This window comes from Corvus kubaryi, unplaced genomic scaffold (assembly GCF_017639235.1).
Source record: "Corvus kubaryi isolate FWS band 111438036 unplaced genomic scaffold, C.kubaryi_AGA036_p1.0 split1-65, whole genome shotgun sequence".
NCBI lineage: Eukaryota > Metazoa > Chordata > Aves > Passeriformes > Corvidae > Corvus > Corvus kubaryi.
The window spans coordinates 3,250,073-3,272,019 of NW_024582080.1; the positions used below are offsets into that span (position 1 = coordinate 3,250,073).

The window sequence follows — 21,947 nt, forward strand, 5'->3', positions numbered from 1 at the left end:
CCCCTGCGCCCCGCGCCGCCCTCTCCCGCCGGAGCGCCCGCGGGACGCGCGGGGAGCGGGCGCGCCGGGCGGCTCCCGGCGGGCGCCTTTGTTTCTGTGTCCGGCACTGCAGAAGCGGCAGCGCTCCATCCCCGGGGCCGGCGACAGCCCGGGCCGCCTTCCGTGCCCGGCATTTTTATTTTTTTTTTAAATCCTTTTTTCCTGTATGCTTAAAGACACTTAGGATTTTTTTTATTACTAGTATTATTTCCGCCACGTTTAAGTGTCGACATTGAATGAAATAATCGAGATGGATAAGAAATCATTTGAAACCGTGCTGGATGAAATTAGGAAGGTAAATTCTCGTTTTGTGTGTTAGTTTAATCATTTGGTGATGGACTATCGGACAAGGACTAATAGCTACAAATTGAAAGGGGGAAACATTTCGATCAGATATTAAGAAGAAATTCTGTACTATGAGGGTGGTGAGACACTGAAACAGGTTGCCCAGGAAGGTGGTGGATGCTCCAATCCTGGCAATGTTCAAGGCCAGGTTGGACAAGGCCTTGGGCAACCCGGTCTAGTGGGAGGTGTCGCTGCCCATGGCAGAGGGTGTCGGGACTGGATGATCTTGAGTCGTCATTTGAAATTAGCACTTGGATAAGATTACTGCAGCATTTTCTCTTCCAAGGAAGATGAGAAATGAAAACAAAGTAGCCAAGCACCTCTTATTTGCGAGGGAGGGCCTGGAGCGGTGTCAGTGTGAAGTATCCACCTCTTATACACTGATTTAGGAGGTACAGCGCACAAATAGGACGTGAGAATGCTGATTTCTAAGCTGCACTCTTTTGTCCTTGTGGAAGTCACTTCTCCCACAGCTCAGGAGTGTGTGCCCACCTTCTTCCTCTGGGATGTTAAGTCTGCATTTTGATATGAGCTCTAAGCTGTGCTTCTGCATCTCCTGTTTAAAACCTCACCGAGCCAAGTACTGCTAGTTGTGGGGAGCAGAGATACAAACCTGGGCTTCCTCGTGTCTGGCGGGGCTCTGGTTTCTCTCTGCACAAGAGGCCTGCTTTTAACAGGAAAGCTCGAAGTTAGTGGTTGGCACACTTCCCCAAATTGGTAGAAGAAGAAAAGGAGAGATTAAAAATCAGAACCTTTGAGATTAATGTTTCTTGTTTTGCCTAGGAAGCAGAAACCTGTGAGGATGTATTTTGTTGCAGTTAAGCAGAGGTTTTTTAAGAGTCACAGTAGAGCAGTTAACCTGCTGAAACTGTCTTGGTGTGACGATGAGGGGCTTGTTTTAGATGAGATTACTCGTGGCAGAACAGCGATCCATAGCTTTTTCGTAATAAGTGGGGTTTTTTGTTATGTTGGTTTCTCTAGGAGAGGTAAATTTCCTTTATTTGGACTCGGGTACTGGAGCTGAGATTCAGTTCAGTTTCTCTTCGGCATGAGGCAGTGACAGCTGCAATTGCAGTATTATTGTTTTGCAACATATTGAGGTATAAAACCATATTGTGGTATAGAACTGTTCAACAGAAGCCCCAGGGGTGAGTCTTTGTTGTCACAACTACATTTTTGCATAAGGTCATGGTTATAAAGTCTCCTTTATAAAACAGCTGAAAACATGACAGTCTAAGATATTTCAGGATGAGGACTTCCCTCCCAACTTATGAATTTGAGTGCAAAATCTGGGAACAAAAAAAAAATCAAGGAACGACTTGCACATGAATGCTTTCTCTGATAATTGATGGTGGGAGGGAGTAGTGCTTCAATTATATGACTGCAGTGCAGTCCTTCAGAATACGCTCTGTGATTACTAAAGACTTCAGACAAAAGGGTTTAGACATGTGATTTTAGGCAATTATGTTTCCTCTGTGTTATCTGCCTCTATTCCTGTATTCCACCTTGCTGTTGATCTAAGGGTCAGTGCTGTGCTGTGTTAATAATAGTTGTGCTGTTGCAGTGTAACATTCATGGTCCAAATGCTGATTTTGTGTCTTTGTTGCTATGTTTTTGTTTAAGCTTCATTTCTACCTCTGTGGTAGAACCTTCTTTATCATGTGATTTGCAAGTTTGTTGTGTTGGCATGTTCCATTTTCAGTCCCACATTTAGCAGGAACAATTATTTAAATGTCTTCATGCTTAGCTTACTTCTGTTTTTCACTATATGTATTTACAATTACTAGCAAAATAAACTTTGGGGGTTTTGTTTGTTTGTTCCTTCCATAAATATGCATAGCAGTGCTTTCTGTTTGTGCTCTTGTTACAAAGTCATTCAGTTGTTGATTTAAGAAGGAAAAGTAACATTTGTTTTGGTAAAAAATATGACATACCCTGCTTTTTTTTTCAAAATACATGAAGAGGAGGAAAGGACAGAAGAAAAAATGAGCATGAAGGGAGAAATTCTTTCTCCCCTGTGACTGCAGTGTGTCTGTGTTTGTCTGTTAATGAGGTATGGAAGGGAAGAAGGTTGCCTCAAACAGTATCTAAGTGGATTTCTGTGCACCTTTGCTACTCACTCACAGTCAAGCTGCAGTGCTGGAGACCATGTCTGTCAATGTGGAGGGACAGGAACAAAAAAGCAAGGGTGAGGGTAGATTTTAGGGCTGTTGGGAGAAGGATAGAAGTGGGTGTGGGGATAAAGCTAAAGGTGGTTTGAGAATACACAAGATCTAGCATCAGAGGGGGAACTTGGAAACTGTGGAAGAAAGGTGTTTTCAGCAGCCTGGGGCAGGAATTCAGCTGTTAGCAGTCTTCTTTACATCTTGTACCTGTCACAGAGAGCTGGGTACCTGAGAGGGAGGAAGTCCTGGCTATTAGACAGCTCACGTGGTTATCAACAAAACTGTCTTGCCACAAAGTCAAAAGGCCAGTGCTGCATTAAAGTACTGTGCCTTGTTTGTTTTGTATGACTGCATGTTAAAATTTGAAATGTGTAAGGATGATGGTAAGACAGCATCCATCTCCGGTGCAAGCTTTGTTGTATATTTAATTCTGTCTGTATACACTCATTATCCCAATTTCTTCATAAATTCGCTGAGGTAAAATACTTTGCTACTTAGTTTACAGGGGCCGTGCAAAAAGATTGCCTGAATAATCAACTGTGTTATCTTGTTTAACTGAAAGTTGACGTAAATCATTGGAGCAAAAAGAGAGTGATGATGTTCTCTCAGTTATAAGCAACAACAAAAAAGCAAAATCAAGTAAATTAAAAAATGAGTATTTTTTTAACAGAAGAATTTAATCAAGTGTTTCTGCTCTTCCCTGTTCTCAATTACCTAAGGAATGTACTTTTACTTCAAAGTGCTGCAGTGCAGTTGATGCACGTGTCACTTTGTAGGGGCAGATTTTAGATTAATAGATTAGCAGATGGTTGTGCTAAAATTATAATTTTGAGTCACTAATCATGCATCTTTTTTATTCTATATCTTTTAGGCTGTATTGACTGAGTACAAATTAAAAGCTATTGAATATGTTCATGGATACTTTTCCAGTGAACAGGTAAAGTCAACACTGTCATGGGTTTAATGGGAGCTTTTGTTTTTGGGTATTCAGTAATACAAACAGATTGTTGCCAGTCATACTGAGGCTGATCATATTAGCTTTTCATATTGATTAACTGAGGAGATTTAATTCCTTACTATTATATCAGCATGACACTATTAAAAAGAGCTCCAAGTTGCTTTGTCATCAAAATCACTACATTTTTATTTTTATTGTGTCAGGAAAATGGTGGAAATTTATCTTAATGGAATTTAGGATTATTTTTCATGTATTGTCTAAATAGAGATGTAGTAATAATGTATAATATGATAATACATAGATTTTCTTTTTCCTGTTTCTTTTCCTGCTGGCTTTTTTTGGTGTATGTTTGGGAATATGCTGTTTGGGATACTGATTGTTGATAAGCTTTTTCAGAGATACTTGATTTTTTTTTTTACTTATTCTAAAACAGTGGCATTGTTATGCCTATATGCAAATATATGTAGAAAAGTAAGTATTTGAAATATTTCCATAGAAAATCTTCATCTCATAAAATAGAATTTTAGGTGCCTACTTAGAAATAAAAAGGTTAGATGCTGGTAGGCACCAACAATCAAACACACAGACATACAGATATTTTTTAGCAATATACCACTGTGCTAGAAAAGTGGAAAGGTCATGTTGATGCTATTAGCATACATTTTTAATATATCTAAAAGATTAATTGAAGGCCTTACTGTTGCAGGTTGTTGAATTACTGAGATACTTCTCCTGGGCAGAACCACAGCTCAAGGCAATAAAGGCTTTACAACATGTAAGTTCTTGTGACATAATCTTTTGGAATAAATTTGCTCTCCTAATGTCATTTTAATTTTATGACACCTCCTTTTCAACTGATGAGTCAATCTACTCTTTAAAATCTTCAAAGTTTCTTCTTCATCTCCTTCTTCAGTGGTTTCAAGCTATGAAACTTCATACTTAAAATTAGGGTATCTTTTCTGACTAAAGTGACTTTTACTTTCCTGTGTATCTCAGTAATAGATGTAACCCTTTGTAACTATTGTTAACTCTCCTGATTTCTTTGCTTTGGGTGAGTGCTTTTTGGAGCTGCTTGTTTGTAATTTAGCCTGTAGAGTCTCCTTCCCAATGGGAGGGAGAGGCTATTAAAATTTCACTGAAATACACCATATGAATATGTTACTGAGTTGTATTCTGAGTTTAAAATAGTTGTACTGCCTTATTTTATACACACATTTTTTCTTTCTTATCAGAAAATAGTGGCAGTTCCAGCATCAAAAATAGTTAATATTCTCAACTGCTTCACATTCAGTAAAGATAAACTTATTGCCCTTGAAATCTTAGCTTCGTAAGTATCTCTTGTGCTTTATTTCCTTAACTTATATTGGTTTATCTCGTGTTTGGGGATATAAAACTTCAGATACTCCTAGAAGGAAGCACTGTGTCTGGTTAAGGTAAAGCACATGTCCATTACTGATGGGGCTGTTCAATAGAGTAATTAGAAGTAGACATTGTAGAAGTAGACATAAGGCTGAGAGAATTTGGTTTGTTCGGCCTGGAACAAGTTGGGGTGACCTAATTGCAGCCTTCCAGTACCTGAAGGAGGCCTGCAAGAGAGCTGGAGTGTTGTGACAGGACAAGGGGAATAGCTTCACACTGAGAGTAGGTTTAGACTGGATATGAGAAAAAAAAATTACCATATTTAAGCCAGGGGTTTTTACTTCAATAGTAATATTATAATTTGAACTAATTATGTTTTTTTAATGTACTGTTGGGTAGTGGCTCAGTAAGTGTGGGCCACTTTGCAGTGGTGCATTGTTTCAGCTTATGCAAAGGCAATGGCAGTAATTGTCTGTCAATACCTTTACAGCAACATTGTTGATGCTCAGAATTATCGCCTTATTGAAGATCTGTTCAGAATTAATATGTCAGAGAAGAAAAGATGCAGAAGAATTCTCGAACAGGTAATCAAGATAAACTACTATCCTTGGTTCTATTAGGATTCTGTTTACATCCTTATGGTCACTGAAGGGCCAGGGCTTAGCATGAGGACTTCTGGGAGCTATTGGTGGGAGACAAACTGAAACAAGCAACTGCAAAAAGATAAGAGCTGTGTGACGCACGTGCAACAAAAGGGGAAGTTTCTGTCAGGCATTAGGAACATATGGAAAAAGGGGCACAGAATTGCAACCAGTGCCGGAGGAAACTGTTTGTTTGAGAGAACACCAAGTGCTTAAGCCCAAGTTCAGTATAAGCAGAGGTGGACTTTGGTAGAAGTTTATACTATTTGGATTATTTGGAATAAGACTTGAGACACAGACTCCAGTTGTTCCATGTAGGTTGATTCATGCAGTCTAAATGTCATAAAGTAGTAACTAGTTTCTTTAGAACATTGAATTTGATAGCAAATGATGTTCTTTCTTGATTATTTTGCAGGCTTCAAAAACAGGTTGTAAGGCTCCTCATGCTATGATATCATCCTGTGGCATGATTCCTGGCAATCCTTATCCCAAGGGCAAACCAAGCCGCATAAATGGAATTTTTCCAGTAAGCACAATCCTATGCTTTTGCTTTTCACAAATGAACCCTTGATTTAAGGTTCATTGTAGTATAACCAAACCCAGAATTCATATACATGGAAGGAGGACTGGAATCAAAACCAAAGTGCGTTTGTTGGGTTTGTTTTACCCCATTCCACATTTATAGGGAACTTGCATTATTTTTATTTGCCTATTGTTTCTATGCTGCTTCAGGTAAAGATTACTTCATAAATAAAACATTATTCATATCAGGAAAACATTGTAAGCTCTAGCAATGTTTGGCAGAATCAGGAGAGGTGTCAAGAGCTTTACTGGTATGTTGATAAGGTGACCTAATAGGGTCACTGCTATACTACTGCTAATCCTAGTGTGGCTCCTAAACAAGCATGTTAAGCATTTCATGTGAACACTTAAGGGACAGCAAAATTAGTGTTATCATGTCCACAAGTCAAAATGCAGAATTTCATCATCAACATGGACTGTTTAAAATGCCTCTCTTTAAAAAAGCTCAGTGTTACAAACCAAGCTATTGGAATGCTCTTACTCATTACTTTACAAGCCTAAAACAGTTGGTTGTTGGTTTTTTTTTTTTTCCTGACAAACATGGTTACTTTCAGAATGTTCAAAAACTCAGATGTAGTTCAGGAAAAAAAAAATATGGCAGAAATTGTACAGCAAGATTTGGTTCTAAATTAATGCTTGGCTTAATTTTCTTTTGTTTCAGGGAACCCCTATCAAAAAGGACACAGAAGAGTGTACTAATGAAGGAAAGGGAATAGCAGCCCGTATACTTGGACCATCCAAACCAGTATGTCTAATAAATTCATAAATAAATGAAACTTTGAAAAAACCCCAAAACAACCACCAGCCAATTGACCGAGGCTTTGTTATAAAATTCTGTTATGTTGCCAGAAGACTGTAGAGCAGCAATTTAATTGAAGCTAAACTTCTATAATGAATATGACCTAGTATTTTTTTATTTAGCTTGAAAATGAGCTCTAGTTTTTATCTGTAGGGGGGGAGGATTCTCTACTGGGTGCAATCTATGTGCGTTTGAAGACAGAATTTAAATTGCGGTAGCAGAAGAGAAAACTAAAAGCATTTTTAGTAGTCCATCATGAGCTCCTCTCTGAGGATTTCTCACATGAACACAGAAAATGTTTCCATCTTTAAAACTTGAATTACAGCAGTGCCTTAGAGGTTCATGTTTCTTGACAACACAGCTGATGTGTATTTCAAAATTTTTAAGCATGTGGGACAAACTTTCAGTTGCACCTGTTACTACTTTGAAGTATTGTCCAAATGTTTTATTACCACTTTTATTATGAGGTGTTTCCCACAAAGCTATATTATTTTAAAGGCATAGGTACTTTCAGAAATATTTGGTAGTTTTAAATGTGCTAAACATTTAAAATGAGAAGTCAGTCCAAGACTGCAGAGTGTGAGAATTGCAAGGCAGAAAGGAGTTCCTATTCCCTCCTGTGCTCAGTTTTATATTAAAATCCAAAGGTATACTAGTGATGTTTGCTTCACTCTTTTCAGAAAGAGCGAAATAGTTGCAGTCACTATGGATATTATGACGAAATTTTGTGTCACATATATTTGTAGTGAAGAATGCCTGTCTGTAGTAGTATCTGAAAGTTAGCTTTTTGTCTGAGAAACATTAGGTAATGCTTTCACTATTGCTTTTCCCATTTGTTTTTTGTTTATGTAGGCTCCATCAACGTACAATCCACACAAACCAGTTCCATACCCCATCCCACCATGTCGGCCACATGCAACTATTGCACCAAGTAAGGTTTCTGTGTTCTAGCTTGATGCTATTGTTTCATGCATTTGCCTTTTAAGTAATGTGTCAAGTGTCAGTTTCTCTGACCATGGCCATCTCTGAAATTGGCTTCTGCTCTCCAAGCATGCTCTGGGTACTGGTTTCTACCTTTTCTTATCATGACAGCAGAATTGATTAAAAGAGGACTATATTGACTTATTTTTCCAACATCCATAAGAAAAATTCGCAATCCTTTTCTGATGACAGAGTATTTAATTTATGGGAGGCATTGTGTGTGTTAGACAAGACTAGGGCTTTGGCTTTGTTGTAACGTTTGACCAAGGTTTGGGCTTTGGCTTGACAAGTCTGGCTTGTTGCTGTAGAACCCAACTTGGGATATGGCCAGCCACAGCCCTGAATTGGGTGGAACTGTGTAGGAACTTGCTGAAGGGCTATAATCTGCTTCTCAGTTGCCTTCAGCTTTACCTTCTCTCCATCATAATGGAGAGCAAACAGTTTCCTAAAAGAAAAGTAGATTTCAGTCTCAGAAGGGAAATAGTGATTGCCTTTTCCTGCTATTGGTCTGTTTCTGGCCTTGTGCCTTAGGTAAGATTGAGCCTTTATTCGTAAGCTCCTCTCTCTTTGCTCTGCTGCATCAATTGTTTGATTCCAGACATCTTTGGAAGGGAGCAAGGCAATTGCCCTTTCTTTGGAAGAAAGCTTAGAATACGTAAAGTAGTCAAATTTGGATCTGGCAGCTGAAAGGCTTTTCTAATCTTGAGATTCTGTACTGCAAAACAAGGAGTGCTCTGGTTAGGATGCTTGCTTTTCACTGATGTTGGGGATTTCAGGGAGTTTTTCAGGTAGTTGATAAGAAAGTGAAGCAGAACTCCTAGCGTGCTGAAGGCTGAGTCATCTAATCAACTTGATGTCTGCAAGACTTTTTATAGCCATTTTAGAAAAATGGGCACTACTAGTGGCTAAACTAAGACTGATTGATTATTTATGCCCAGGAAATTACTTGTTGCCAAGAAACTGTACAGCAAACTTGCAGACTAGCTCAAATTTATATTAAATAAATCCTGTCCAAAGTATCTTAAAGCACAAAATTTGGCTTGTGAAAGGATATAAATATTAGTACAGGTTTAGGATATGAAACAGCTTTTGAGGTTTCTGGGCCTTATTAGGCTGCAACATATTTTGTAAGAAAGCTCTTGTGACAACAGAACTCATAACTGGTAAAATGATATACATGTGTGTGTGTGTTTAATGAGATTGCAGATGCTGACCTGAAACTATTGAATGTGATTGTTTTCAGTCAGTGGTCAGAATGATGAATTGTTTTCTGCCTCTTGAACATTTCATTCCTGGGTGATGAAGTGATTGTTAGTGGCTTTTCTGATTTTCAGGTACAAGAAATCTTAACATCAGGTGGAATTGCTGTGAAAGTGTGAAATCAGAAAGGAGTTGTATATGACAAATTGCTGCACTTTCAGTATTGTTCAAGTGCTACCTTTGCCTGTGAAGACTAAGTTCTTATGCTCTTAAACTATTAATTCAGGGCCACTATGAAGTGTGTTTGTGTTCCTGCAATTTAAATTCATATGTGTTTCATCAGAACTGTATACCACAGCAATACAACAGTTTAAGTTGCTCAAAAAAATAAGGGAGGAAAAAAGGTATTTTTAATACATTAATTGCTGTAAAAATTTTATATTGAAATAGTTTGTTAACCCACTTGAATTTCTTAGCATTTAAAGGATTATTGAAGAATACTAGATTAAGTATTTGAGATGGGACATTTTTCTCTGTATTTTCTGGCTAGTGTTAAAGGGTCATGGTTACTGATCTGTGATTGGCTCCTTTGTTTGTCCAGCTTTAATGTTGAAGAAGAAGTTGCAACAGCCTTTAAATTAGGAATAGGAATGGAACCAGTGATGCTGCAGACACTCTGTATCACTCCTCTCCTTTGAGTTTTTTAAGGCAAAATGGAACTGAAAGGAATTGAAACCTGACTTTTTCAGGCTCTCTCAAGAGAATTGCCCTTAGTAAAATTTGGATCACAATGCATGCCATTCAGGCAGACATTGGCAAAAGCCAACATCCAGCCTGAATAATTAACTGGTCTAGCTTTTTGATGAAGGAATGTCTTACAGTCTTGAAAATGTTCTTTTAAAGGAGACGATTCTTACTGGTTCATCTAGATACAGATTCTTCTGACAATGGGGATGTGTATTGCCTTTGTTATTTTAGGTGCTTACAACAATGCTGGCTTAGTTCCAATGGCCAATGTCATAGCTCCAGGCTTACCAGCTCCTCCACCATACACTACTAATCAAGTGGCATCAGGTAAAGCATGCATATCTTTAAAAATATTCATGCTGATTTTCCTGATTCGTTGTTGGGAGTGGATCATTCATTCACTGCTGGAGTGTCATTTGCTTTTCAATAACAAGTTGCGGTTCTCTGTTTAGAAAATGAAGACCTTTCCAGCCAGGCAAAACCTTCACAAAATCAAGGTAAATTGCAAATCCACAGGGGGGTTTTTGTGTTGATTGTATCTTTGTTATTTGTTCAGAAAATGTTAACAATTTGTTTAGTGGGATCTTCATAAGCTTCTAAGTATGTAGCTGCTAAGTATGTGGAATAGGATCTCTTGAGAGTGGAGAAAAAAAAACGTCAGAAATTTGTCACTTAGAAGCATGGAAACATTACAATTCTTTTGTGTTAGCTTATCAAAGTTTTTTATATTCTTCATTATATAAGTATGTGAGAAATCATGTTAAAAACGAAATCAAAATACCCTTTGCAATGTCATGCACTTAAATACTTCAGTAAATCTTTGCAATTTTTAAAACTCTGGACGTCTGTTGGAAAAGCCATTGACATTTTAATTTCATAGATCAGTTGCAATAAGAAGGTAGTAATACAAGAGAGATTTAGATATTTTTGAATGTCTTATCCCAGAGTGTTAGATCCAACTATGTCTACCTGCACTTTTGTCTTACCCTGTAAGATCCTCTGTTCCCTTTACAAAGACAGTTGTGCATTTTTTATTGTTTTTATTTGTGTGGTGCTTTGTACAATTAGTACAAAGCATAATAATAAATCCCATTAGGAACTACTTATAAACAGGCTTTGATAATACTTTGTTAGATTTGACAAATCCAAACAGAGAATTTACTGGCCATTAAGTCAGACATATTAACAAATACTGCAAATAGATAAAATGACTGTGATAAGTTTATCTACTGTAAATATTCCTAGGGGCCAAAAAAAAAAAAGTTATGTTTTGTCTTTCCTTCTCTATGTCCAGGGATGGTTCTACAGAAATGTTTTGAGAATCACTTCATTCTTATGTACCCCTCTTTAAGTGTGCATGTATTTTACAAAGTAGTTAATGCAGCTAAATGAATACAGTGTAAGGAATGAAATATTCTCTTAGGAACACAAATTCAACAACAACTCTTGAGTTCTATTGCAGCTGTATTTCATTGGTGATTATCTTGGCTGTCAGGATTAAATAACTGTGATCTTTAGGAGAGTCTTCAGCTTGGAAACAGAAAGAGGAAAGAACAGAATCCAGAGCTGGGCAGTCTGGGTTTTTTTAAAAAAAATATGTCAAAGGAAATAGTTTGTTTGCAGACTTGCTAGTTTTAGAGTTTCAACATACACAGAATGGGAGTTTGTCATACCAGCTTAGGTCCAAGATTTTAGAGATTACTTTTTTGGATTTATGTGTAGAATTATATGTAGAATTCAGGCAAGAGAGACATTTAGGCTGTTAGAGAGTTATGGGTGATGAGTTTGACTGGTTGGATCAGTGTCTTGCTTACAGTTGAACAGAATATTCTGAAAGTAAAATAAAGCACAAGGTTTGCTTGAGAGGGATGATTTATTAACATATTCATGTTCCACAGGAAACTAGAGGCAGGCATATCGGGACTCTTGACATGCCCATGTTCATAAATGCAGCTCCTTTCCATTAATCTCCACCTCCCCATTCACAGCGTGCCTGCCTGTTTTCCTGCAGCTTGACTGATGTCTCTAACTTACTTTGTAGGATTGACATAAGCTGATACTTTTAGTGGCAGGTGATTGCCTTTATTACAGACACCTGACTAAAGACTCCTAGAAATACTTGTTGATAAAGTCAAGTGCCAATGTTAGTTTAATACTGTAGTGTGATACATGAATTTAAAAGTGTACCTTCTTAGAATCAAAATCTGAAGGAAGCACAGTGAAGAGAATGACCTGATTTTGAAGGAAAGAAAACTACCAGCACCTGAAATCAGCTTTCTTCAGTTGTTGACTAAACTTCTCTGAAATCATGATACATTGAATTAACTGGTTCTGAAGGAAATTCTGACCTTCAGTGAGAATGGATGCAGAGGAGCCCAGGTGATCTGATGCTGATGGAATATTAGATCTGGTTTGGGTACTGCCAAATATTAGGGACCAGAGGGAGGGTGTTCACCTGTATCACTTAGATGTTGTTACAGAGTATATTTGAGTTTCTAACTGTTTTGCATGAGATCATGAAGAGGTAGCAGATGTCACAGAGTGTTTTATAAAGGAGTGTTAGCCCACATGGTGTACGATTTGTGTGATGTGTTTGTGTGTACCTTTCTGGTTTGTTTTCATAGGCCCTGCTGTTCATTGTTTATATGTAAACATTGTGTGTTAGCTATTGCCTGTGTCATATTTTGAAATGCTGTATAAAATGTTTTTGTGTTGATTTCAAACATTTCTGACAGTTTCAAGTATTCTTACTGGTTTTGTTTCTTTGCAGCTTTCTCTGCACAAGCGAATCAGCTCTTTACTCCTCATGGTTCTAATCCTTCAACACCTGCTGCTACTCCAGTCCCTACCCCATCACTTGTCAAGGCAATAAGCCATCCATTAGCACCTGCAACTCCACTCATCTCTGGGATGAACATGTCTACCCCTGTCCTTCCTGTTTTCCCAGGACAGGTCTCCTCTTCCATCCATACATCTCAGCCATCCACCCCAACCCCTACTGTCATCAAATCCCTTTCATTGCCTGGTGTTCCTGTCACATCTGTTCAGAGTGCAACCTCTACCCCTATCCCCGCAGTTTTCTCTGGGCTGGCTTCTATCCCTGCTGCTATGCCCGCTCCGCAAGGTTCCTCCACCCCATGTGCCACACCTGCGCCTACTGAAGTTTTCGCATCTGCTGCTACACCATTTGCTGGCCTCCCGTTCTCTGCAACCTCCTCAGTTGCTTCTGCTAATAATCCTGCTCCATTGTCATCAGTTTTTGCTGGCCTCCCTTTGTCCTTGCCGCCCAATGCCCAAGGGATTTCTAGTCCTGTTCCATCTACAATTGCTAATTCTCCTGCCACTACCATTCCTGGCTCACTAAGCTTGCCTAACCCAATTTTGTCTGTCTTAAAGGGATTTCTGACATCAAATGACACTTCATTAATCAATTCATCTGCTTTACCTTCTGCTGTGACAAGTGAGCTTGCTTCTTTATCTGCTCTTGCTAATCAAAGCTCTGACCCACCCACTTCCTCTGTCAACAAATCTTACACTCCATCAGCCACCCCCAACCCACAGCGCTCCTCCACACCTGGGCTGGCTATTTTTCCAGGTCTTCCATCCCCATCTGTAGCCAATTCTAGTTCCACTCCTCCAACATTGCCTGCACAGTCACCTTTAACCACTTCACCATCAATTATGCCAGTCAACTGTGGCTCATCAGCCTCCCTCTTGCATGGCACAAGTCCTACTAATCCTGACCAGCAGCTTTCATCAGCCCCAGCTGCCACCAGTATCCCAGTTCTGGTCAAAACAGAACCCATGAGTCCTACCCTGTCAGCCTTCAAAGGTCCTTCTCATTCAGCCAGCCCTTCTCATGGCACTCTAGGACTGTCAGGGCTTGGGCGTGCTTACACCTCAGCAGCTTCAGTGCCAGTCAGCTTACCCAGTTCCCTGAACCCAGCGCTGTCAGGGCTCTCCTCTTTGAGTGCTCCTCTGAACAACTCCAGTTCTCTGGCTTCCATTTCCCTTGCCCCACATGGCTCCTCTGCTCCCATTGCCCCTGTGTTCAATGGCCTCCCTCCTTTCACGTCTCTAACCAGTAACTTTGCTTTTACTGGTAACCCAGCACTGACCCCACCCGTCACTCTCCCAGGGTCTCTGTTGGCCACTCCGGCTACAACCGCTTCAGCCGTGTCCGCCCCCCATGTGAGTTCCACCGCCGCCGTACTCTCAGGACTCGCCGCCTCCGCAGCAGTCTCCGCTCCACCCTTCTCGCTTAACTTGTCCAGTGCTGTCCCTTCCCTTTTTTCCGTTGCCCAGGGACCTCTGGGATCATCAAACCCATCCTTCCCTGGTTTTCCTGTCTCTAACACACCCTCTGTCACTCCTGCTCTCCCTTCTTTCCCTGGCCTCCAGGCATCTTCTGCAGTAGCAGCAGTTGCACCGTTGCCAGCAGCTGCCACAGCCCCATCTCCAGCTCCGGTCCTGCCAGGGTTTGCCTCGGCCTTTAGCTCAAACTTCAACTCTGCACTTGTTGCGCAGGCTGGGTATGTTACTGTTTCTGAAGGAGGCCAGAACTATTTCTTTTTCTCTTGAGCAAAGCTGATTTTACTTTAGGTGTGTAGACAATGTTTTCACTCGTAGTTACTAATTGCAGATAATTTTTAAAGTTAGTTCACTACTAGATTTCCACTTGTCTTTAGAAGCTGATAGGGTAGTGACTAAATAGGTTGGCCTCAATAGTCCTTGTTACAACAGTCTAATCCAGTGAGATGCTCAGTGATTTTATTTCCCAGATGAGGATACTTGGCACCTCCTAGGCTTTTACAAGAATAGATTCCACGTGGGCATCCATTAACACATACAAGTAACAGCAGACAATATCTCAGATGTTTTAAGGAAGTACTCAGCATAAATTCTTGTCTGTAAGGTTGTTTTTGCGTGTGAACTGTAGGCACAGTTTAGGTACAAAACAGAAATTCTGATTCCCCTTAGGTGTGTTCCAGACAATCTTGTGTGTTTATGAATAATTTTTAGGTGGGTAAAGACTGTACTTCGGTTTAGAAATTCTGGCCTTCATGAGATTTAGAAAAAGAAGTGCTTTTGTATTTTATGCAGACATAAGCTTATAGAGAGTGAAACAGAATAAGACATGGTGAAGATGTTCCTAATAATACCCTCATTTTGACATTCTTTCAGGTTGACTTCTGGACTACAGACACCAGGAAATGCAGTTTTTCCTGGTCTTTTATCTCTCCCTGGTATCCCTGGCTTTCCCCAAAGTGCCGCACAATCTTCCTTACAGGAATTGCAGCACAGTGCAGCTGCACAGTCAGCACTACTACAGGTAACGTGCCTATTTGTTAATACTGTTCTTCTTCCAGTGACCTCTTGAGCATGTATTTGCCTGTTAACTCCAAGTCAATAAATGACGAAAAACCCCTAACCTGTGTGAGAACTGATTGTAAGGATGATGATAAAAACCTACTTGTATTACCTTCTTACTCAAGGCCAGTGTACAATGCTTCATAAATGAGACTAAACCTTATCTAAAACTCTTTGTTAACTGGGGAGAAGTAAAAGAAAAGGTAGTGGAAATTATTTTTTTTTCCTGGGCTTGTGTTAAATCTAATGAGCTGACCATACCATTGCAAAATTTGTGCTCAGTTCCAGTCTTACATTTGAGTAACTTAGAGATTTCTGTGGACCCTTTGTTGTGAGTTACGTGCCTCTTCACATGTAATCAGATTGTCTTGAATTTGTGTCTGTTGTGGTTTTGCCTTTCTCTTGATAGTTCCCACAAATAGAATTGTAATATAAGCTTGAAGTGGCTTTGGGTAATGCGTAGTTTCATTGTCAATTGTCCATGAAACAGCTTGTTTCACCCATCAACCTATATAAGTTAACTGAGAATATAATCAGACTTTGTGTTTATGTGTATAGTTTGTCCTTTGTTAAAAGCAGCCTCTGTACAGATTAAGGATTCTTGTAAAAAACTTTTCCTTCTCTACAAAATGCTAAAGGAGAGAGCTGAGTGTCTTGACTTAATGTTTTCTTTCTTCTGTGACACATCAGTTGTTGAAATGGAGCACGTGTCTAAGTACTGTTCAGAGTGCAGCATATTGTCAGATGTCTTTTAAATATCAGGGGATTGGAAGAAGTAAGTTACTTTGTCTAGGCCATGCTGCTTTTGCAGCTCAGGAATCTATTTGTTCTGTAGAAATGTATGCAGATTGCATTCAGGGAATACAATTTTTCTTATTTATAAGATCCAGTCACTAAAATTAACACTTACTTGCTTGAGCAATGAAGAGAAGGAAAGTTCAAAGTCACTAAAATATTATAGCTCCTGATTAAGCTATGCCTTCCAAATCAGCTGGTGCTTACTCCACTGGAAAGTAAATGCCATTAACACTTCTTTGTTTTCCCCCTTAATCCAACTGCTTTTTTCATTCTCTGGTATTTCAGAGCAATAGTTGCACTAGAGTTTAACATCTGTGTATAGACGCATTGCTCATCTCTATTCTTTGCACACTTCAGATTATAATCCATTTGTTATGGCTTGAGTAGGACTGGTATTGTGGCTGAAATTTTGCTTAATTTAGATTTTTGTTTCCTTGTTTTTATCAGTGCTGTTTCCTAACTTCTTATCTTCCTTTAAGGCGCATTCTGCTTCTGCTCTGGAGAACTATACAGCTCAGCCTGAAGGTTTTGCTAACTATCCATCAACACCAGGAACACCATTTTCATTGCAGACAAGTCTGCCCCAGAGTGGATGGCAGTAAATACCAGGCATTTCTAAAGACTGCAGTGTTTGCTTGACAGAGCCTGATCCTATTCACTTTGAAGGCTGTCTCTGCGATAGTGGGAGCATGGTCTGAGTTGAGGAAAGAAAGGGAAAACATGAGGGTAAAATGTTTCCAGGAAGGTGTGTCAGATGTCAAACTTAATTTGTGATTGCATTCAATTTGATTCAGGGTCTGATCCTGTGAATTGCTGAGCATCCTTGACTCTCCTTTAATTTTAAAAGCTCAATGTTTGGTGTCTTACAGGATCAGGAACATTCAAACAGATATTTATGTAAATAGGGCAATTGACTGTCAAACTGAATAGGGAGACCAAGTATACTTAATAGTGTGTATAAGCACCTATGCTTCTGTTATGTTTTGTATGGTATACGTGGTTAATATAGACTGAGATCTAGACTGAAACTAGACAAATAAAGCTGTAGATGACCTTTTGTGTAGACACACTTCTTGTGTGTGCACAAATCAAGGTCAGTTTATGGCTTTTCAGATGTTTTCTTCCTATGTATGAGGATCTCCTGTTAGCATCAGCAGTATGTTGAGGGGAGGGTAGGTCAGAGGTGTGTGGGGATTTTCTTATGCTTTGAAATATTGTCATGGGCTTGCTGCTGAATTGAGTACTCCTTTGTCTGAACATGAAAGCTAGGAAATGATGCTGTACTGTATTTGGGTAGAAGTGGATTATGTTTTATTGGAGTATGGGTTAGCTAGCTGAGAATATGTCTTTCCAAAGTACATAAAAACATTTTAACTTGCCTCTAAAATAACGTTCTGTAATATTCTCCTTGCCCCCAGCACCGCTCTGAATGAAATATCTGTACTGCGGATAGGCTGCCTGTCTGGCACTTTTGACTGCAGACTTACGTGAATGTTTACAGACATGGGGCAAGTTCTTCTCTCCCTTATACGCACAAACAAACTGGTTCTCTAAATGCTTTTCAGCTATAAACTACAACCTGATGGTGCTTACGTTATCCTGTGAGTATGAGTGGGAGCAGAATTTGGACCATGGATTTTTTTAGTATTTTTCCTTGGAAAACGTACATGATTTTAAAGGCATATAGCTAAATTAACTGTTACGATGCAGCATATAGAAAGGTCTTGCTCTGTTAGTGAAACTGAGTTGTGCACTCTTCTAATAATGTTAGTACCTGTGGCAATGTGTAACACATCATTGAATATCGTCTATTTAAGATATGCTCTTGATCATGGTTTAGAGACAATAGAGATGAATGATATTCAATCATGTGATTAAATTAAAGTGTAGAGGATACTACACTGTAGAAATGTTCTGCACCTAGAGTTTTACTTTTTTAAAGATTGATTCTGCTGGGAGATGTTGCTAATGTATTTTCTTTCAAGATGTGAACAAACTTTTTTAGAACGTTAATGGAAATTACTGTATTGGTTTTTAACATAATTTTTTTAAATAAAAAGTTTACAGTCATGGCAAAAAGTCTTTGCTGACTATTTGCATATTTACCTAAAATACAAATGAATAAACTTGTTTTTACTAAGATACTTCTACTGCTTGATCTTGCTTATGCTGTTTCTTTATGATGCAGAATTCTGTCCAAAATTATAAAATTGACTTCCTAAAGAGTGACATTAGAAATATCCTTTTAAGTTTTTAGATGAAAAATTTAAATCTTTTGACGTTTTAATAATCAAACTTACATATTATGTTACAGCTAAAAAATATAGTGTCCTTACATTTTTTTAGTTTGTGAAACCTGTTAAATTCTGATGATTCTCCACTCTGAACTGCTCTTAAAATTGGTGCCTTCTATCTTGACTTAAGAAATCTGTGGAAGAGATCTCTACCATCTTTCATTTTACTCTGCTTCTCATTCTATCCATAACATGTTCTTTGTAGATCTATTGGAGGAAATAAAGATACAGGTATCTTATCAAGAGCAAATTGGCTTTTCTTCCCTAGATGTGAATGTAAAGTAGTTCCAAGTCAGTAAGTTTTCTAACCTTACTGAGATGCTGAGTTTGACATCCTATTTTAATCCTAGTTTCCCCATCAAGCAATCAAAGTTTGAACTAATTCACGTCACCCTGTAGTCAAAAGCAAGTAGTACTGTTTTGTCAGAAAGTAAGCATTTCATACCTCTGTTTCTAAAAATACCTGTTGAATAGCCATGGGGTATGGGGGTTCCTGTCTGAGCATTGGACACCTCAGACGCCAAAGAGACTCAAACTTTGTTTCTCCAAATGAAAACAGGTGAGAAGTAGTGAAATCCACTATATTAAATGCTCTTCTCCTGAAACAGTGTAGTTACAGGGTGGTGTCCACACACTTTACCAGAGAAGAGTATTTGATGCTCCCATCAGTGTTAGGCAAGTGAATAGGTTAAGAAGTGTTCATTTGTGAAGTTTTTATGTCTGGAATGGGTTTTCTGGTTTCTATTGAATCATATTGAAGGATTTTGTAAATGGAACTCTCCAGTGGTTAGGATTAAAGTTCAGTTTTTTAAATATTTCTCCTGATGTAAAATTGTTTTTTATTAATGTTTTCCCTCTTCAGGAATAAAGTCTGTGTTCTGCATTGCAGCAAACTGCTGTGACCCAGCCTTGGAATTTCTGAAGGAAACGATTTGTCCTGAGCTCTTTCATGCTTACTTGAGCACCATTTTTAGACAGCCAAGGAAACATCTGCTCCTGAGGCAAACCACCTTAAACTGAGCCTGTTCCGGGAAAGGACTCTTGCTGAATGACTTTAATTTTGGACTAACTATGACTTTTTTCACTGTTCAAGTTGCCTATTACTGCTCTATTTCATATGTATTGACAAACTGCAAAAGATAAGGTGAAGTGTTCAGAAATAAAATCTCTTTTGCAACAACTAAGAACATACGGGGATTGTGTTTGCAAACACAAGTTTCAATGTTTCTTTCAAGTGCTTTAACTGCAGATGCAGTGAATAGGAGAGAAACAGAGTAATTTTCTATCCTTTTCCTGTGGTTTGCAAATGAGTGCCCAGTTTAGCTGGGCCTGAAAACTTGTCATGGTATGAATGTTCTTACTTTCTTGCGAATTGCCTTCCTTTCTGTATTGAGAGAGGAGCAATACCTTTGGCTCTTTCATATTTACTCATGCTCTAGGGGCCAAAGGGGGCTTTCTGTCATCTCCAGATCTGCAGCTATTGAAAGCTGATGCCATTTTCATGAGGAGCAGCAATATGGGGATGTTCCTACAAGCAACAGGACAGTACTGTTAATCTGCTCTCTGTCCTGTCCTGTCTTCTTAACGTTGACCTGGGCGAAAGGAATGCTGAGCCTGAAGCAAGTAGGCAGAACTCAGGGCCAGGAAAGACTAAGATGAGAAATCTATAGAGACTGGCCAAAGCCCAGTGCATGGGAAGGAAAGTAGTATAGGCCTAAAAAGGTCAGAAAAAGACAAACCTACAACTTTGTTTGCAAATCTCATGTGGGGACTGCCTGACGATTCTTTTTCACACCTTTGGGATTAGCACTGTTTAGAAATGGCTGTGGATTAAGTCTCTACAGCTGGATCATGAGGTAAGTGGGAGCAAGTGGATGTTTTAGAGACACTGCAAAGGACTGGTGCCATTTGTAAATGTAGCAGTTGGTGCAGAGAAATGTTGGAGAATGGTGTGCTTACAGGTAAGCACCTGGTCATGTCTCACCTGAGCCCTCATGCTGCTGTTGGAATAGAAGTTGAAGGCTTTAGCTATATCACATATATAAAACTGCAGAAATAGCAGAACCGTGAGCAGTCTGAACCACAGTCATCTGATGTTACTTCTAAGTCAGTAGGTTCTGCTGAAGCAGCTTTGAACTCAGTCTTTGTGGCTGTGCCGTGTGTCACAGGAGTGCCCCAGTGTTCAGCACCAGTGAACCTGCAGCTTGTAAACTGCTCTGCCCCAGAGCTTTCATGTGTTTTGTTCTCTGAGTGTTTTACAGTACTCTGGGACCCATGCCCCAGTATAGGCCCAAGGAGAAAGTGTTAGCAACTCCCTGACTTTGATTTCAAAATTTTGAGAAGGCAATAAAAGTGCAACTGAAGTTAAAATGAAGGAACTAATACTGTGATGTTCCTGAACACAAACAAAAAGCATCATCTGCTTTATTCACCTATATTTACAGTCACCTCAGGGAGTTGTCAATAAACAGGGAGCAATTATGTCTGTTAACTTTTAGTACATGTTGCTCATTTATCTGATGCTATAAACAGCAGTGTAAACTGTGGCATTCAAATGGCTCAGAATTAAGCTATTTTCAATAACTTTTTTTTGCTCTAAAATGAAAAAAAATTTGTTGGGATAGTTTTGCATACTATGCTTTTGCTTCTGAAATAATTAAACCACATTTCTCTTGTCACTGTTCATGCTTCCTACCCTGCTAGTAAGCATCTGTCCTGAAGAGGTTTGATCAGCTCAGTGTACAGAAGTCAAATAGTGAGGAAAATTCTACAAATGGCTTAAAATGAATATTGTCACACTTAGGGAGCATATTGTAATAAACATGTAAATCCTGATTTTTCAAGCTATGCTTATGGCTTTCAGTGGGATTTAAAATGTCAGTTCAGAGTAGTAGTTTCCTCTCTGTGAGACTGAAAAAGGATTCTCTGGGGAGCAATCAGCTTTGAATGACCCATCTGGGGCTAGTGTGATTACTGGCAGGGAGGAAGACTTGGGCAAAATGAAGCTGAAGCCAGATCTTCAGGTATTCTAGACAACAAATTCCCACTGAAAACAGCCCTGTAATGAATGCAGCTTTATGTCAAACCTCTCATATGAATTTTATTCACATAACAAACAACAGCCTTGTCCTTTGAGAGGGTTGCCCTCTGCTGCTAAAGCCTTCAGAAATGGCTTAGTCTGAAATGCTGTGCTTAGTTTGATTGTCAAAATATTTTGTGAAAAATACTCTTATTTGAGGGACAATTTTAAGACTTGGGAGCTGAAATGTTCTGCTGTGGCTTTGAGGTTACCCAGCTGAACAGGGCTTAGCCTATATTGATGGACAGTATGAAGGAGGGTGTGGTGAGCTATTCTACACAGCTTGGAGACCTCATCTGGAGGTTTGTTTATTTATTATGCTGGTGTTTGAGTAATTTGAAAAATTACTGAGCCCCAAAACAGCAGAGGAGCAGTACTCAATCTCTACCTTCTGGCTTTATAGCACCATAGGTTGGAAAAACCTCTTAAGATCGAGTCCAACCATTAACCCAACACTGCCAAGTCCACCACTAAACCACATCCTTAAGTGCCACATCTACATGTTCTTCAAATACCACCAGGGAGGGCAACTCTACCACTTCTCTGGGTAGACTGTTCCAGTGTTTGATAACTCTTTTTGTGAAGTAAGT

General features: G+C 39.2%; 1 protein-coding gene across 3 annotated transcripts; it reads left to right on the plus strand.

Annotated features, from left to right (window-relative positions):
* Positions 1–43: 43 nt before the first annotated feature.
* Positions 44–19,462, plus strand: PROSER1 (proline and serine rich 1). 3 transcript variants are annotated; one of them, XM_042014351.1, is made up of 13 exons: positions 44–334; positions 3,421–3,486; positions 4,214–4,282; positions 4,740–4,834; positions 5,357–5,450; positions 5,923–6,033; positions 6,751–6,834; positions 7,741–7,819; positions 10,048–10,143; positions 10,269–10,313; positions 12,587–14,348; positions 15,001–15,148; positions 16,464–19,462. In XM_042014351.1, exons 1-13 carry the CDS (start codon positions 290–292, stop codon positions 16,584–16,586), a joined length of 2,817 nt encoding a protein of 938 aa, XP_041870285.1. In that variant the 5' UTR covers positions 44–289; the 3' UTR covers positions 16,587–19,462. The 3 variants fall into 3 exon arrangements, with proteins under 3 accessions (XP_041870285.1, XP_041870287.1, XP_041870286.1); XM_042014353.1 differs by having other exon boundaries at positions 19,141–19,462; XM_042014352.1 differs by having other exon boundaries at positions 19,168–19,462.
* The last annotated feature ends 2,485 nt before the right edge of the window (positions 19,463–21,947 follow it).

Coding starts and splice junctions, on each gene's coding strand:
- PROSER1 (XM_042014351.1), top strand. CDS start 290: ATGGATAAGAAATCATTTGAAACCGTGCTGGATGAAATTAGGAAG. Junction 4,835..5,356: donor GCCCTTGAAATCTTAGCTTC/GTAAGTATCTCT, acceptor ATACCTTTACAG/CAACATTGTTGATGCTCAGA. Junction 10,144..10,268: donor TACTAATCAAGTGGCATCAG/GTAAAGCATGCA, acceptor TTCTCTGTTTAG/AAAATGAAGACCTTTCCAGC.